Source organism: Pseudorca crassidens, chromosome 20 (assembly GCF_039906515.1).
Source record: "Pseudorca crassidens isolate mPseCra1 chromosome 20, mPseCra1.hap1, whole genome shotgun sequence".
NCBI lineage: Eukaryota > Metazoa > Chordata > Mammalia > Artiodactyla > Delphinidae > Pseudorca > Pseudorca crassidens.
Window position 1 is genome coordinate 36,178,453 of NC_090315.1, and position 15,237 is coordinate 36,193,689.

At 57.5% G+C, this 15,237-nt stretch overlaps 1 protein-coding gene and 1 non-coding gene across 10 annotated transcripts in view; one reads left to right on the plus strand and one right to left on the minus strand.

Annotated features, from left to right (window-relative positions):
- The window catches only part of NDRG4 (NDRG family member 4), a 42,307-nt gene that overhangs the window by 18,837 nt on the left and 8,233 nt on the right, over nt 1-15,237 (plus strand). For 4 of the 9 annotated variants that reach the window (XM_067718272.1, XM_067718270.1, XM_067718267.1 and 1 more), the window contains exons 2-7: nt 314-408; nt 6,269-6,313; nt 13,874-13,979; nt 14,232-14,352; nt 14,441-14,503; nt 14,666-14,726. In XM_067718272.1, coding sequence (XP_067574373.1) covers nt 337-408; nt 6,269-6,313; nt 13,874-13,979; nt 14,232-14,352; nt 14,441-14,503; nt 14,666-14,726 — 468 coding nt within the window. In that variant the 5' untranslated portion in view covers nt 314-336. Of the gene's footprint in view, nt 1-313; nt 409-6,268; nt 6,314-10,398; nt 10,559-13,873; nt 13,980-14,231; nt 14,353-14,440; nt 14,504-14,665; nt 14,727-15,237 lie in introns of those variants that run through there. The other 5 variants (XM_067718274.1, XM_067718273.1, XM_067718269.1 and 2 more) reach the window with 2 other exon arrangements.
- TRNAV-CAC (transfer RNA valine (anticodon CAC)) lies at nt 2,244-2,316 on the minus strand. Its single transcript has one exon. It is a non-coding gene; the product is annotated as a tRNA-Val (tRNA).

Consider the following 15,237-nt stretch of genomic DNA (forward strand, 5'->3'; position numbering starts at 1 on the left):
TGCTTCTTTCTTCCTTTTCTTTTGGGGGAGGCAGGGAACATGTTTTAACTTTTAAGACCAAATAATACAATGACCTTCCCTGAGCCAAGCAGGCGAGTCTTGCAGACGGAGCCTTGCTGCCCGGGTGAAGCGCCGCGCTGGGCCTGCGCTTGGGAACCGGGGGTCCGGGGATGGAGGGATCGGTGTGGTCCCCGGTGCCCCTGCCCCAGCCCGGGCTTGCGCTGTCCCCTCCGCCCGCCGAGAGAGTCCGAGCAGGGCCCAGGCGTGCCTGTCGCAGCAGGGCCCAACCCTCGTCCTCGCCTTCCCTCGCTAGGGCTGCTGCTCCACGACGGGACCATGGCCGGCCTGCAGGAACTGCGATTCCCCGAGGAGAAGCCACTGCTCCGGGGCCAGGACGCCACTGAGCTGGTGAGTCGCCCCTTCGCGGTCCTGAGGGCGGAGGGCGCCACCTCGTGACCGAGAAGGAAACCGCGCGCCTTCCCTTTAGTCTATTTTCTTTTAATTTATTTTTTTTAACATCTTTATTGGAGTATAATTGTTTTACAATGGTGTGTTAGTTTCTGCTTTATAACAAAGTGAATCAGTTATACATATACATATGTTCCCATATCTCTTCCCTCTTGCGTCTCCCTCCCTCACACCCTCCCTATCCCAACCCTCTAGGTGGTCACAAAGCACGGAGCTGATCTCCCTGTGCTATGCGGCTGCTTCCCACTAGCTCTCTGTTTTATGTTTGGTAGTGTATATATGTCCATGCCACTCTCTCACTTTGTCCCAGCTTACCCTTCCCCCTCCCCGTGTCCTCAAGTCCATTCTCTAGTAGGTCTGTGTCTTTATTCCCGTCTTACCCCTAGGTTCTTCATGATCTTTTTTTTTTTTTCTTAGACTCCATATATATGTGTTAGCATACGGTGTTTTTCTCTTTCTGACTTACTTGACTCTGTATGACAGACTCTAGGTCCATCCACCTCACTACAAATAGTCTTGCTGATGGCTAGGAGATGGCCCTCCATCCCGTGAGCCACCCTGAGAAGCCTTGTCCCCGCCTTGGGAGAGTTCCCGGTGGGCTGAACGCCCACGCAGCTAAAACCCAGCCAACCTCGCTGTGGCTTTGGCTGTCTTTGAGGCTGGGAGGCTCTGTAGAAGAGTTATTCCCATTTTAGTGATGAGAAAACCGAGGCACAGAAAGGTTAACTCACTTGGCCAGGGTCACACAGCTCTTGGGGAATGAGGCCCGTATTCAACCCCTGGTTGTGAGCGGCTGTTGAGCCCCAAGAGGGTCCCCGCTGGGCAGTGCTGCCTCCAGTAGGGTCACGATGCTTCCCCAACTACCTGGGCCTTTCATGTCTGCAGCCTCTCTTTTTTCCTCATAAGCCCCTGAGGTATGAGGGAAAGTATTACCAGCAGTGTTTCCAGGAGCAGTGGCATCAAGGCATCTGAGGTTGTTATTTTATCCCAAAGGGCCCTCGTCTGAACACCAGGCGTTAGATTTCAGAATTAGCTCTACCCACGTTTTCTTTTTTTTTTAATAGCATTTTTAAAAAATGTTCTTAATTTTATTTATTTGGCTCCGTTGGGTTTTCGTTAATGTGAGCAGGCTTTCTCTAGTTGCGGTGAGCAGGGGCTGCTCTTCATTGCGGTGCTCGGGCTTCTCATTGCGGTGGCCTCTCTTGTTGCGGAGCACGGGCTCTAGGCGCGAGAGCTTCAGTAGTTGTGGCTCGCGGGCTCTAGAGCGCAGGCTCAGTAGTTGCGGCGCACAGGCTTGGTTGCTCCGCAGCATGTGGGATCTTCCCGGACCAGGGCTCGAACCTGTGTCCCCTGCGTTGGCAGGCGGATTCTTACGTTTTCTTGTGGTAATACCCAGCACAGCTTCCCTTTCCCTCCTGCAGGGAAAAGCTATGGGTCCATTGCTCATAGAATTCTGGGGCATCACGGCTGTAGGTCCCTGCTGGTTATGCCGCCCAGCCCCCCTCGCTTTACAGGTGGGGAAGCCAGGAGCCCAGTCCCTGGATCCTCGGCACACCCTTCTTTGCTCTGCCCCAGCCTCCCAGATTCTCCCTCCAGAAGGAGATAAGCCCAAGAGCTGCTGAGTTCCACATGTTGGGACAGAGTGGCTGTCCAGGTGCCAGGGGCCCAACCACATGAGGCCAGCAGTCTTGTCCCCAAGAAGGGTACAGTCTTCTTTTTTTTCTTTTGCCCCGCCACTTGCGGGATCGTAGTTTCGCCCACCGCCCCCCCCCCCCGCCCCTGACCAGGGATTGAACCTGGGCCCTCAGCAGTGTGAGCGCGGGGTCCTAACCACTGGACCACCAGGGAATTCCTAGGGTGCAGTTTTACTTTTAAAACAGAACCTCAAGTTAACTTATGAGACCTGATTACCTGAGGGCAACCCCCAGGAATGGTCGGGGAACAGCTGTTGAGCTGGTCACTTGGTAGACTTTTGATTCTAATTCTACTTCCTCCCTGTTCCAAGCCCCCATCATCTCTTGCCCAGGTGCTCCCCGCTGGTACGGGTGTGCATCTGTGGGCGGCACAGAAAGCTGAGGGCACCTTGGCCTCGCATGTTCTCTTCCACTCTTCGCCTCGGCACGGCAGCCCCACCCGCCTTCCTTCTGCTTCAAGGAGCCTCCCCACTGGTCTCCTTGCTCTGTACAACCTTGTAAACTACATCGTGTCATTCCTGGCTTTCTGACGTGTTCCGTTCACTTGTTTCAGCCCTTCCTGAGTCCTGCCCTCGGCTTGGTAAGGCACCCTTGTATCCTAATTATAGATTTCCCTTTTTTGCTTAGACTGACCAGATTTGATTTCTATTACTGGCCACCGTCCCTCCTGAGGCCAGTTTTTAACTATTGTTCTTGGCTTTGGTAAGGTACCCCCGTAATTTTATCCTTTTTGCGTAAACTAAAAATTCCACACATCATGTCACTTTTCTGCTTCCAGCTGGCCAGTGGCTGCCGTAGCACTCAGAGTTGCAGCCACAGTCCTTCCCGGGGCCCAGGGTGTGCTCTGCACCCCCTCCCCCTGCTGGCTCCTATCCTGTCTCCCAGGCTCACTGCTCTTCCTCGAACAGGCTGGTCATATTCCCGGCTGTTTCCTCTGCCTGGGACACGCGAGCCGCAGGACTCCTCAGGGCTGGCCCTTCGTTTTGTTCAGGCTCTGCTCAGATGCCCCCTCGTCAGGAAGGCCTTCTCCGACCACCGGCTCTAATATTGACACCCGCACACCCTCCGGGCCTGGCACTTAGGGCTCTCGGGCTCTGCCCCACAGGCTCCTGGAGCAGAGACCCTGTCCGTTTGGTTCCCCGATCTCCCCAGTTCCTAGCACAGTGCCTGGTACACAGTAGGCTCTCAGTAAAGACTTGGGTCGGGTGGAAGCTATAGATTGTGATGCAGCTCAGAAGAAAGAAGAAAGAAGTTTTTCAGAACTCTCTGAAAAGTCCCTCCTCCCCACAAACAGCCCATCTTTCGAGGCATGCGAGCAGACACCAGCCTTCTTGTGAGGGCGTGGTGGGCCGGATGGTGGCTCTCAGGGACCCCTGCACTCATCACCAGGGCTCAGGGGTAGGGGGCTGCCTGCTGGTATGGGGTGTGCAGCTGTGGGTGGCACAGAGCGCGCAGGGCACCTTGGCCTCACACGTTCCATGCCTGTCTCTTCCACCCCCCCACCTTGGCAGGGCCCCTCGCACCCCTTCTCTGCCCAGCCTGGCCCAGCACCTTGCTGCCCCTCCCTCCCTGAGCCCCTTTGACCAGCCCCCGGGCTCTGCCTTCTTCCTGCTGCATTTGGTGTCTCTTACCTCATCCCACCTGGACCAGAGTTGGCTCCCCTGCACGATGGTCTGCGTCTCAGTCCTCCACGGAGGCTGCGAATCCCCAGCTGAGTTTCTCTCCTTTCTCGGGTCAGCACAAGCCCTGTAGACCTGGTCACTGGTCACATCTGCTTTTCCCAAGGCGTACTAATGGCCCCATCCTCAACCCCCCAAAATCCTCCTAGGTGCTCCCAGTGTGGCCTTTGCAGATTTCAGTGACAACTGGTGCAGTCCTGTCTTGAAGCTCTGCCTCGCTCTCTGCCTCTCTCTCCCAGGCGGTTACACCCACGGACAGATTCCCCTGTCCAGCTGCACGGGACAGAAGTGCCAGTCCTTTTCACTTTTTAAATCTTCCTCAACCTTCCAGGTGCAAATTCCCTGAATGCATTGAGGAGCAAATACTTCCACACGGTTACCCACCGTCCCTCCGCCATTGCAGACTCGCTTGCTTCTGAAGTCTTTGCCTGGTGTGTCCAGGGCTACGTGGAAGAATTGTTGATTCTCCCCATGCCTGCATCCCCACCTGGGTCTCCTTAGGCCGCTCCTGGGCCTGCTCCCCTCCTCTCAGCTGGGCCCTCTCTCCCACCGGTTTTCCTTGGAATGTTCATGTGGTTCCTCCCAGGCCTCCAGTGTCTCTGGATTGGCTTGTATTATGCCTGCTGTTTCTTGGTTTGGGGTCCTGCCCATCTGAAGCTTCCCATCCCCTTGAAAATCTCCTGCATCTCTTTCCCTGGCCCCCCCTCGGGCAAGGTCTTCCAAGGTAAGAGGATTCATTGATAACCAGCCTCGACCTTTTCCCCCAGACCCCTGCCCCCTTCTTTGGAGGGTCCAGGAGTGGCCACCATGCTCTCCTCCCCTCCCCAGGCAGAGCCCCCAGGCCCTGGAGGAACCAGGAGGGGAGGAGAGCCATTGTTGATTTCATCTGAGAGCTGGCTTTCCTTTTTTGTGTGAGAGCCTCTAGTGCTGTCTGATTTTTTCCATCACCCCTCCCACTCCAACTGCCAGAATGCAGGTGGGTGAAAACATCAGGTTCGCTGCTTTTCAGTGTTTTCCTCCCTGCTCCTGTGACTTGGGTTCATTTTCCTCCTTGTTGCACCTAGTAGCCAGTAGCCCTGCCCTTCGCTCGCTGTCCTCCCATAATATCCTGGTTCTCGTCTGTCTCATTTATCCACATATGTATCCAGTAGCATCTGTAGCACACAGAGTCCAGTGCAGCAGTGCCAAGGAAAGAGTGACTGCTCTCTGTGCCCCTTGTTTAATCCTCACAGACACTGAGGCTTGGAAGCTAAGTGATCTGCCCGCAGTGAGCAGAGGAGAGCAGAGAGGGTTCTAGACAGACCCAGTAGAAGGCAGGGCAGAGGCCCCAGATCTCTGCTCTTCCTGGATATGTGGGATCCCCCCATGAGGTTCCTTCCCCAGACAGAGACCCAGGGCGGGTGTAGAGTGTCTGAGGGCCGCCGGGCTGCATCGGGGAGAGCCTGGCGACGCAGACACATGGGGTTCAGGCCCCCATTCCTCCACTCTCCATTTTTGCCACCTTATAAACAGTGGGTATATGTAAGCCGTGCTCCCCTCACTCATGAAGTTAGACTTGTTCATCCAAATCTGTTTGTGTTTGAGGAGCCCGGTCCATGCCGGGCTTCATGCTGAGAGCTGAGCCAAACGTGGTCCATACCCTCCCGGTGCCTGCAGTCCAGTGGGAGGGATGGGCACCAATCAGAGACTCACACCAGTCACCATAAATGAGCCTAAAAGCAGGGGATTTTGGTGCTTTGAGAGCATGAAGCAGGCAGGTGTGGAAAGGTGAGAGCAGCTACTGCAGAGGCCCAGACAGCGCCTTTGTGCAGGTCAGAAAAGCCCCCTTCTCCCTCAGCTTCTCCATCCCTAAAGTGGGTGTGATAGGCCCGCCTCTGCGCTTGTGCCCTGATGGGCACCTCAAAAGTCATCTGTGGGGACAGCGGGCAAAGTGCTGAACAGCAAGAATTTGGGGTCAGAGATTATTCCATCACTTTCTAGCCATGTGCTTCCATCTCTCTGAGCCTCACCCTTCTCACCTGCAAAGTGGAAATCTTCACGTTTTCAATTAATAGGTAAAAAAAAATTAACAGGTAAAATCAATGTGTGTAGCTGCTCGTAGCCTCATCTGTCAGGTACTAAATGGCCTGATGCCCGGCGCTTGGGAAGCCCTCTGTCACTTTTGTTAACATTAAGATAGACTGGGGAGGGAATTCCCCGGCGGTCCAGTGGTTAAGACTCCGTGCTTCCACTGCAGGGAGCCGGCTTTGATCCCTCTTCTGGGAACTAAGATCCCACATGTCGCATGGTGTGGCCAAAAAAAAAAAAAGATAGCCTGGGGAACAGCAAGCGAGTCTGCTCAAGGCAGAGCCCCTGTGGCCGCCTGCCTTCCCTGCCTGGCCCAGCCTGGGGCCTAACGAGCCACCCCCTCTGTTTGCCTTGCTTTAGGAGAATTCCGACACCTTCCTCTTGGCTGTGGACACAGACTGGAAGGTAGGTCTCTGCTCAGCCTCCCCAGATGGGGACCAGCTGCTGGCTGGCCCCTCCCCCACCCAGCCTGTTTCAGAGGAGGCTCACAGCCCTTCCACGTGCCCCCAGCCTGAAGCCACAGGGACTGGGCAGTTGGAAGCCTCCAGGACCACCCCCACTGCTCACAGTGGCTTTGCCTCCCCTCTGTCCCGTGGAGAAATGCCCCCTCTCTCCTTGAACAGGACAGGGAAAGGAGGAGAGGTCTGGGGGAGTGAGGATGCTGTCATCTGAATCAGCACTTTCCTCCTATGAAAGCCAGGTTGATGCTCTGAAATAGCTCCCGTTTCCATGGCAACAGTTGCCCAGGACAACCATGTCCTCTTTAGTTTGATGCCAGATTCCCTGTGAAACTGAAATCATTCTTTGTTTTTATTTCTCTGCATGATGATTTCTGATTTTGCTTACTTGGCCAACCATTCCTCCCCTGTGAGTCCCATAGTGGCCGTTTATTTCCGGGTCTCAGAAAAGGCATGACAGCAGACACAATGGGAGCCTCACAGGGCTCCAGGGCCCCGCTGGCCATCATAACCTACCGAACAAAGTCAGGCTTTTCTGGGACCTTCCTCCTGGCTGGCAGGAGCTAGCCCCCAGGCCACCATCCAATTTGGGTCAGTCTCCCAGCCCCGTGACAGCCTCAGCCCTGTGGTCTGGACGCAGGGGTGACGTGGAAGGAGGGGTGGCCCGCCGGCTCCTCTCCCAGGCGCACGGAGCTGCAGCCAGGATCTGAGGATCTGGATACGAACTGTGCTTTTGACCCTGGGTCACCCGTCCTTCAAGGACGCAAGCAGAGGCATCAGAGTGGCCCTTGGGCACATGCTCTGGTCTCCTGGGAGCACCAGCTCCAAACACAAAGGCCTCTGGAGCTCGAGAAGACAGGATGAGGCCGGGGAGGTGTCCACAAGGTGGCCCAGGCCCAGCCAGAGTTCCCTTTGTCCTCCCTGCTCCAAATGAGGGCTGGAATGTGTGAACAAACAGACCCTCCTCCACAGGACGGGGCTGCTGAAATAAAGTCCAGAGCAATCAGCCCCTGCCCGACATTGAGTGGGACTCACTGGACGCCAACGGTGCTGACTGCCAGCCCCCAAAACACACGCACCCTGGGAGGCAGATTGGAGGGTGAAATAGGTGATGAGAATCCTGGGGTCCTCTGCACCCATCTGCCGGGCCCAGACTAGGGTGGTCACCCCATGTGTGTGGGACCTTGGTTCTCAAGATCCTTTGCTTGGTAAAGTGCAGCGTGTGTTGAAAGGTGCCTTACTGTGTACTCTGGGTACACCACACAGCGGCTGCTTTTTCTTTTAATTGTTTTTTCAGTAAAGCAGCTGCCAGGAGGGCCCTTGTCTGGGCCAAGGCCTGGCAGGGATTTTATCCTGCTCAGTCCCTTGCCTCAGTGGGCCCAGCCAGTGGGGGAGGCAGAAGGACAAACTAGAACTAGGAAGACCTGGGTCCAGGTCCTGGCCCTGCCACCTGACCTCCAGTACAGGTCACTACCTCATTTGTAGAGTGAGGTAGGCAGCTCAGCCCTCCCCGGGTGTTTGCAGGGTCAGGGTTGGTGCCCTTGGGCTGGGCACTCAGACCCTGGGCTGTGACTAGTGGCCACTAGAGCCAGACTGCCTGCGTGTGGTTCCTGGCTCTGTACCCACTGGCTGTGTGATGTTGGGCAGGTTGCAGAACATCTCTGTGCTTCATTTTCCTTGTTTGTAAAGTGGGTGTTCAGAGGATAAAATAAAGTAACATGTGCAAAGCATTTGGATGGAGTATGGCATGTGGGAGATACGGTACTAAGCATTTACTACTCTTAATGTGACCTCAGGCCCGGGGTGCTGAGCTCCACTGCTTACTAGCTGAGTGCTTCAGCACTTCATCCTTTCTCATAGGTTTGTGAAGATTATGTGTTACCCTTGCTCCCTAAGGCTACCTGTGCAAGCAGCTACACTGCTTTTCTACCATTTACAGATGTGGAGGCTCAGAGTTGTTGACTGACTTGCCTGAGGTCACACAGCAAAGACTAGCAGGGTTTGGCTAGCAGGACCTGAGCCTGCCTTATTCAGCCACAACTGTACAACCTCCAGGGAGGAGGCCAACAGGTTGGAGAGACACACAGATTATTCCATCTCTCCCCTGGGCAGGCCTGGGAGAGGCCTACATATAGGCCTGCATATAGGCCGCTACATGTAGTGATGTATGAGGATTTTCTTCATCCTAGCAGCTCTGTGAGGAAGGCACAATTCCTATTTGACAGTTGAGACCAAGGCACAGAGGAGTTTAAAAATCTTGTCCAAGGTCACCCAGCTAGTGGGTGGGGAAGCTGGAATTTAAACTCAGGTCTGTGGATTTGAAACCACTGAGCTGAGCAGAATTGGGAGGCCGTGGCTTGGGGTGGGCAGTGTCTGAGATCTCCCAGGTCCAAGGGTGGGAAAGGCTACTCAGAGGTTCAGGTGGGCATAAGGTTGGATGGGGACCATGAAGGGGCAGGGTTTTAGTGGCAGAAAGGGTGGGAGGCCACCCCACCCTGCCCCTATTCCAGAAGCATATGGGAGGATTTTGTGGGCTTGTCTGCAGACAGGGCTGTGCTTTTGCACACCACCTGAATTGCCAGAGCCTCTGCCTGTGCCGAAGTGGCTGCAGGGAACAGGGAACATGGACAGAACAGGAGGGGCTGGGGGATAGCCCATTCCACACCCCAGCTGCCCTGGGAGACCACAGGCCCCCAGCACTCTGCACTAGGCCCGCAGTGCGAGAGGTCAGAGAGGGGCAAGGAAAGTTATTGATGCCCCCCAGGCAGAGTTCATGGCCAGGAATAGCATACGTGGCAGGTGCTGGCCAGGTCACTAGGCACCCAGAAATGGGGAGGTGACCACCTTCCCCCAGGGCAGCCAGCCAGCGTGCAGGGCTGTCGGCATAGGCTGGGACGAGTGGCGTGTTCCCTCACCAAAGAGACAGAATGGGGGCACGGGCCCACACCCCTCCCTCTCTCTGTTGCTCTTGCTTCTCTCAGCCCTTGGGCTCCCTCCTCTGCTCCCCTCCCTGGCCTATTTCCTCTCCTTCTCTGCTCTCCTTTCCCTGCCCCTTCTAATCTCTCTACTCTGCCTGCATGTCTCTGGCCAGCTCCACCCCCAAATCTTGAGCCACGTGACCTCCAGCACCTGTCCTGCTGCTCAGGACAGCGGGAGGCGGGAGGCGGCTCGAGCCTCCTGCTCCCCAGAGACTCGAGAGCCAAGCCCCAGGCTGGGTGGCCCCAGGAAAGAGGGCTGGGTGTGTCTGCGGCAGGTGGGCATGCCCACATGGACAAGCTGCCTCCCGTCCCTCCTCCTGTCTCTAGTGGCCTCCAGCCCCTTTTGCAGGGTGGGGGTGGGGGAGGGCAGAGCTGGTGTGTGCCCACCATCTCCCTGGTCCTGCAATCTGCCCAGGCCCCCTGGCCCCATTTCCCCAGCATGAGCAGGCGCTGCGTATACATGTGGGCAAAGTGGGGGCTGCCCAAGGGGAGACCCTGGGGGTGGAGAAGGAGCAGTCCCCTGGAGTAGGGTCATGACCCAGGTTGCCCCAGGCAGCAGTGACTCCCCGTATCCCCTCAAGGTTAAGGGATCTAGGCCTTTCTGACGTGGAGGCTGGGCTTGGGGCGCTCTCGGGCCCTCCCTGCTCCCAGGGTATGGGTCAAGGGCTCTGCTGTCTAGGGCATGCCTGTGTGGTCCACCCTGCCCTGCTTCGGTGTGCTCGTCTTTGAGAGGCTCCTGTGTGCCTGTCACAGGGCACAGCTGTACACGTGGCCTCTTGTCTTCCTAGGACCCGTGTGCAGCTGCTGCTGTGAGCCTCTGTGCTGGGGGTGGGCCGGCTGCAGGGGCTGGGGACCATCAAGACTGATGTCTTGCTGGGGGTGGGAGGAGCAGGAGATGGGGTGAGTGAGAACCTCGGAAGCCAATCAGAGCCAAGTTTGTCTCCTGAAAGCCAATCTGGGAGCAGGGGCTCCGGGTGAGCGAGTGGCTGCTCAGAAACCCCGCAGGGAGGAGGGGCCAGCCCAGGGCCCCACCCCCCCCGCCACCCCCTGGCTCTACATATAAATGGCCCGGGAGCTGTGCCCCGTCATAGAGCCGCTGGTCTCCTACTTGCGTTGCCCCCTCTCTCTGGACTCTGGTGACTCAGGCCTTTGTTTGCCCTTCCTAGTCGAGGCGGGTCGCCTCCCTCAGCAAGATGCCGGAGTGCTGGGATGGGGTGAGTGCGGAGTCTGGCGGTGGCGAGGCGGGCGGGGAGGGAGGGGATCCCTCTACCTCTGTCTGGTGGTGGTTCTGCCTTCAGTCGCCTCACCTTGGGGGTCACTGGGCAAGGCCAGCAGGTTCCAGGCACCCTGGTCTGCTGCAGCGGTTGTGGGTAGCTGCTGGTCAGGGTCCGCAGGGAAGGGCGGGGAAGGCTGAAATCTCTGCACAAACTGGAACGGGCTGTGACTTGTTTGTAAGCCTGTACGGATCGGTGTGTAGGCATGTGTATATTCCACTGACGGTGTGCCCTCCGCCTGGCATGTGCCCACCTGGCTCTGCCTGGCGCCTGTGACCACCTCAGCCCTGTGGAAGCTGTTCCCTGCGTGTCTGTGCCAGCAGACACCTCCTGACCCTGCGCGGGTTGTCTTGGTTGTTTGGGGGACTGCAGGGTGCTAGTCAGGCAGAAGTAGGGAAGTCTGGGTTATGGTGTTAACTGGTCCGTCAGGCTGGGGTCCCTGAAGGGAGAAGGGGGTCGCTGCGCCTTATTTTCTGGGCGTAGGAAGGCAATGCTGGAGGGATGAACCTGCAGGGCTAGGGGCCCCGGGGGTACCAGGGTGCCTCCTTCTTCTGCCTGGGGGCAGCAGGTGCCCAGGCTCGGTGCTGTTCTAACTCCAGGAGGGAGAGGCAGGGGCACACATACCCCTCTACCCCGTAGCCTGCCCTGCCGGGTCCGGAGGCCATGGGGCCGACCTCTACCCAGGCAACGACGTCAGCGCCTACCCGCCGCTGCAGACCCGGTCCTTGAATTATTGATGCGGTTGATGGGAGGAATCCAAGCAGCCCTGCGCGCACTCAGAAGGCCCCCCCCGCTCCCCCCCCCCCCCCGCAGCGCTCAAGGTCACAGATGAGGGGAGCCGGACAGGCAGAGAGAGAGGACATTAGAGCCCCCTCCCTTGCTGCCGCAGTGCCTCGAGCTGGCGCCCACCTGGAGGCGGGGACGGGCTCTGACGTCACCAAGAGCCAATGAGAGCCCTCGGCCCTGGGGATCGGGGGACTCAAAGCGCGTCTGGCTGCGGCCTTTGGGGCCCCCCTCTTGGGGACCTTTGGCCTCTATCAGGATTACCTGGATCTGCACTCCTGGGTCGAGAGGGTGCAGGGAGGTCGGTGGAGGGTTGAGCCAAGGTCAGTGGGCCACCGGGCTGGTGCTCCCGATGGCCTGTCCAGGCCCAGCCCAGCCCAGCCCATCCCCAGGGGCCTGAGCCTTAGTGGTGCAAGCGCTGCGACTTAGTCCCGTTGCCCCTGGTGGGGCATGGGGACCTGGGCGGCCACACCGGGACTGGGAGGGGCAGACACTGCCCTCACACACACACCCACGGGGCAGTGGAGATCTGGGAGGACCACGCCCTGGGCCCTGACTTGCGCTCTGCTGGCTAGAGCTGACCCCGCTCCGAGAACTATGCCGCAGGAAGCGCACTGCAGCTCTTGTGCTGTGGACGCCCTCTCCTGCCCCCAGCCCACCCTACATAACACCGTGTGCCCCTCCTGCCCCATCCCACCTTCCTTAGCACTGTGCACTCTTCCTGCCCTCCAGCGCCAACAGAGCCTGGGGGGTGGGGATGAGGCAGGGGCCCCAGCAGGGACACGCACCCTGTGGAGGGGCTGCTTGCTCAGAAGTCTCTTGCATGGAGCCTGAGGTCTTCCTCAGAAAAAAGCAGCCTGAGGCTGGCCCCTGGCAAGGTTCCCCTCTGCCTTCTCGGAACTTGGCCTTGGGCAAGTCAGTTCTTTCCTAGCCTCAGTTTCCTCCTCTGTGAGGATAAATAAGAAGATACATGAAAAGCATCTGATCAGTGGTCAGTGAGCAGGAATTGTTCCTTGTTTTGATAGCCCTGAGGGAGGACAGGCCTGGGCCGTGGGGAGGCTGTGGCGGGCTCGGGCCTGCCTGGAGGACTCCCAGAAGTGTGGCTCCCGGGGTGCAGCCTCGAGCCACAGGGTTGGCACTGCCTTGTCTCTCCCCACTGGAGACAGGCCTCGACAGTGGTCCTCTGAGCCCAGACCCAAGAAGGCCAGTCTCCAAGAAGATGTTCCCTGCCTGAGTCTCCACTTTCCTGTCGGAGGCAAGAACTTAGGTTGTCTCTGAATCTGAGCATCCTAGTGTCCTCCACTTGAAAGATGGGGAAACGAGCTCCTTCTCTCTTGCATAACACCTGGCACACAGTAGGTGCTCAGTCACATCTGACTGTCCTTGACCCTAGCCCCACCTCCAACTCCCTGGGGCCACCCCCCTGTAGTTCCCAGGACTCCCCCTGGTGCCATCAGGGCTGTTTATTCAGCTTTGACAGACCCTCTTGGAGCCTCCCCATGAGTGGCCAAGAGGGAATAGTTTGCAGAAGGACCAGCCAGCAGGGCGCCTCCCCAGGGCTTAGAGATGCCCACCCACGGCAGCCCCCTTTCTGGGCCCCTTTCCAAGTGCTAAACACTCGGCAGATACCAGCTTGTTTAGTTCTCACAGAGTCCTGATGAGGTGGCTTAGGCAGCGGTGGCTGGGGCACAGAGAAGTGCATGCCCTGCTCAGAGTTACACAGTAGGGGCCGGAGCGGGTCTTGAACCTGCAGCATCCAGCTCCTGCTTCCTGGAGAACTGACGACCCTGAGCAGCGAAAGCAAAGGCGTGAACACGAGAGGACCTCAGAGTGGCCGCTGCAGAAGGCCTTTGGGGAGGGGGTGGGAGTCTAGCCTGAGGGAGGCCTTGGGGATCACGGAGGGGCAGGAGCAAGAGCCTGGAGGTGGAACCAGGGGCAGGTGTCGGGGTGGGAGGCTGGGCTGGCTAGCAAGGGGTCTTTGCCGTGGATTCTAGGTGAGCTGCTGAGGACAGTCCCCTTCAGGAGCTGCGGCCCTTTTGAAGGCTTTTGAGTCGAGGGGGAACATGGTGGGGGCGGGACTCAGTGGGGATGGCAGAGCTGTCCTGGAGGGGCTGCAATGAGATGGGGAAAATGGGCTTCACTGGACCCTGCAGGCCTGAGTGCAGCAGGGCCTGAGCCTAGGCCTGGGCAGTGGCAGCTTGTCCCACTGGCTGGTTTGCAGAGGAGACCAGAACTTTCACATGCAGACCAGTTCACGTTGCCCCTGTGCTGAACAGCCTTGGGAAGGGGTGCTCCCTCTGGTCTGTCCTCTTTGGGGGTGGCTGGGGGTGGTGAGAAGGGGACGCCCCACCCTATGGGGGTGAAAGTCCCGCCAGAGGCCCAGCAGCCCCCAGGCTGCCCCACAGCATCATTTCCCGGAAGAGCCAGGACTGGGGGCTGCCCGGAGTGTCCAGCGCTGTCTCTCCCCTCCAGGAGCACGACATCGAGACGCCTTACGGCCTTCTGCACGTGGTGATCCGGGGCTCCCCCAAGGGGAACCGCCCGGCCATCCTCACCTACCATGACGTGGGTCTCAACCGTAAGTGCGCCTCAGCGTCCTTTGGCCCTCCACTGCCTCGAATCTCCTGGAACAGAGAGGCCCCCCTCCCTCTTCACAGAGCCCCGTAGATCCCCACTCACACTTAGCTCTGTGCCCCTAGCCATTTGGGTCTCGGTTTCCCCGCTGAACCATGAGGCTGATCACCTCTGCCTCGACCTCCCTTGCAGCATCCATGGGCCTCCCTGCCCGCCTCTCCCGGCTCAGCCACAGCTGAGAGCTTTGTCTTTGCAGACAAGCTGTGCTTCAATACCTTCTTCAACTTCGAGGACATGCAGGAGATCACCAAGCACTTTGTGGTGTGTCACGTGGATGCCCCCGGTCAGCAGGTGGGGGCCTCGCAGTTTCCTCAGGGGTAGGTACCTGGAGCGACCCACTCCCCAGCTTTCCCCAGCCCTGTACCCCCCGGCTGCCCTGGGCCTGACCTGGTGCTCTGCCTGCAGGTACCAGTTCCCCTCCATGGAGCAGCTAGCCGCCATGCTCCCCAGTGTGGTGCAGCACTTTGGGTGAGTCCTCGCCCTGCCCTGCCCCTGTGCTGGGGGCCAGGGGGCGCCCACCATCTCCGCAGAGCCAGCAGGCTCCAGCTGAGCGCTGAGGGCTATGGGTGGGTCTGCTGTGGATGGCAATCATGGGAAACCCCTAGAGTGACCAGCCATGCTCTCTATCAGGTTCAAGTACGTGATTGGCATTGGCGTGGGAGCCGGAGCCTACGTGCTGGCCAAGTTTGCAGTGAGTCTCTCCACCCGCCCCTGTAACTAATCCCAGGACTGGTCTCTCCCAGGGGCCAGCCCCACAGGAACTTTCCTTCCTGTCTTCCTTTCCTCCTCCCCCTACTTCCTCTTCACTTAGGAAAAGTCCTTTTTTCTTTTTTTCCTCCAAGGAAATTAACTTTAAAAAAAAACAAGGTTACTTTTTCTATACAATTCCTTAAAACACTATGAGCCATAAGTTGCTTCAACCATTATCCAAAAGCAAACTTTCTCTTAGCAACAAACTATACAGCTAATTACTCCAGCCACTAAACAAGGATTATCCTAATCACTCATTCACTAATTAGGGTAATACTTAAACATGAATCATTTTTTAATCTAAAATTACACTTATGATAAGTTTGCGAGGTTTAAAGAAATTGAGGTTTCAGAAACATCATGTCGGGTAGGAGCTCACAAGCTTTCCATCTCTAAAAGCAAAAACTTAATTTTTAGGATTCAAAGTATTTCTTTCTTCAAAAAAAAAAAAA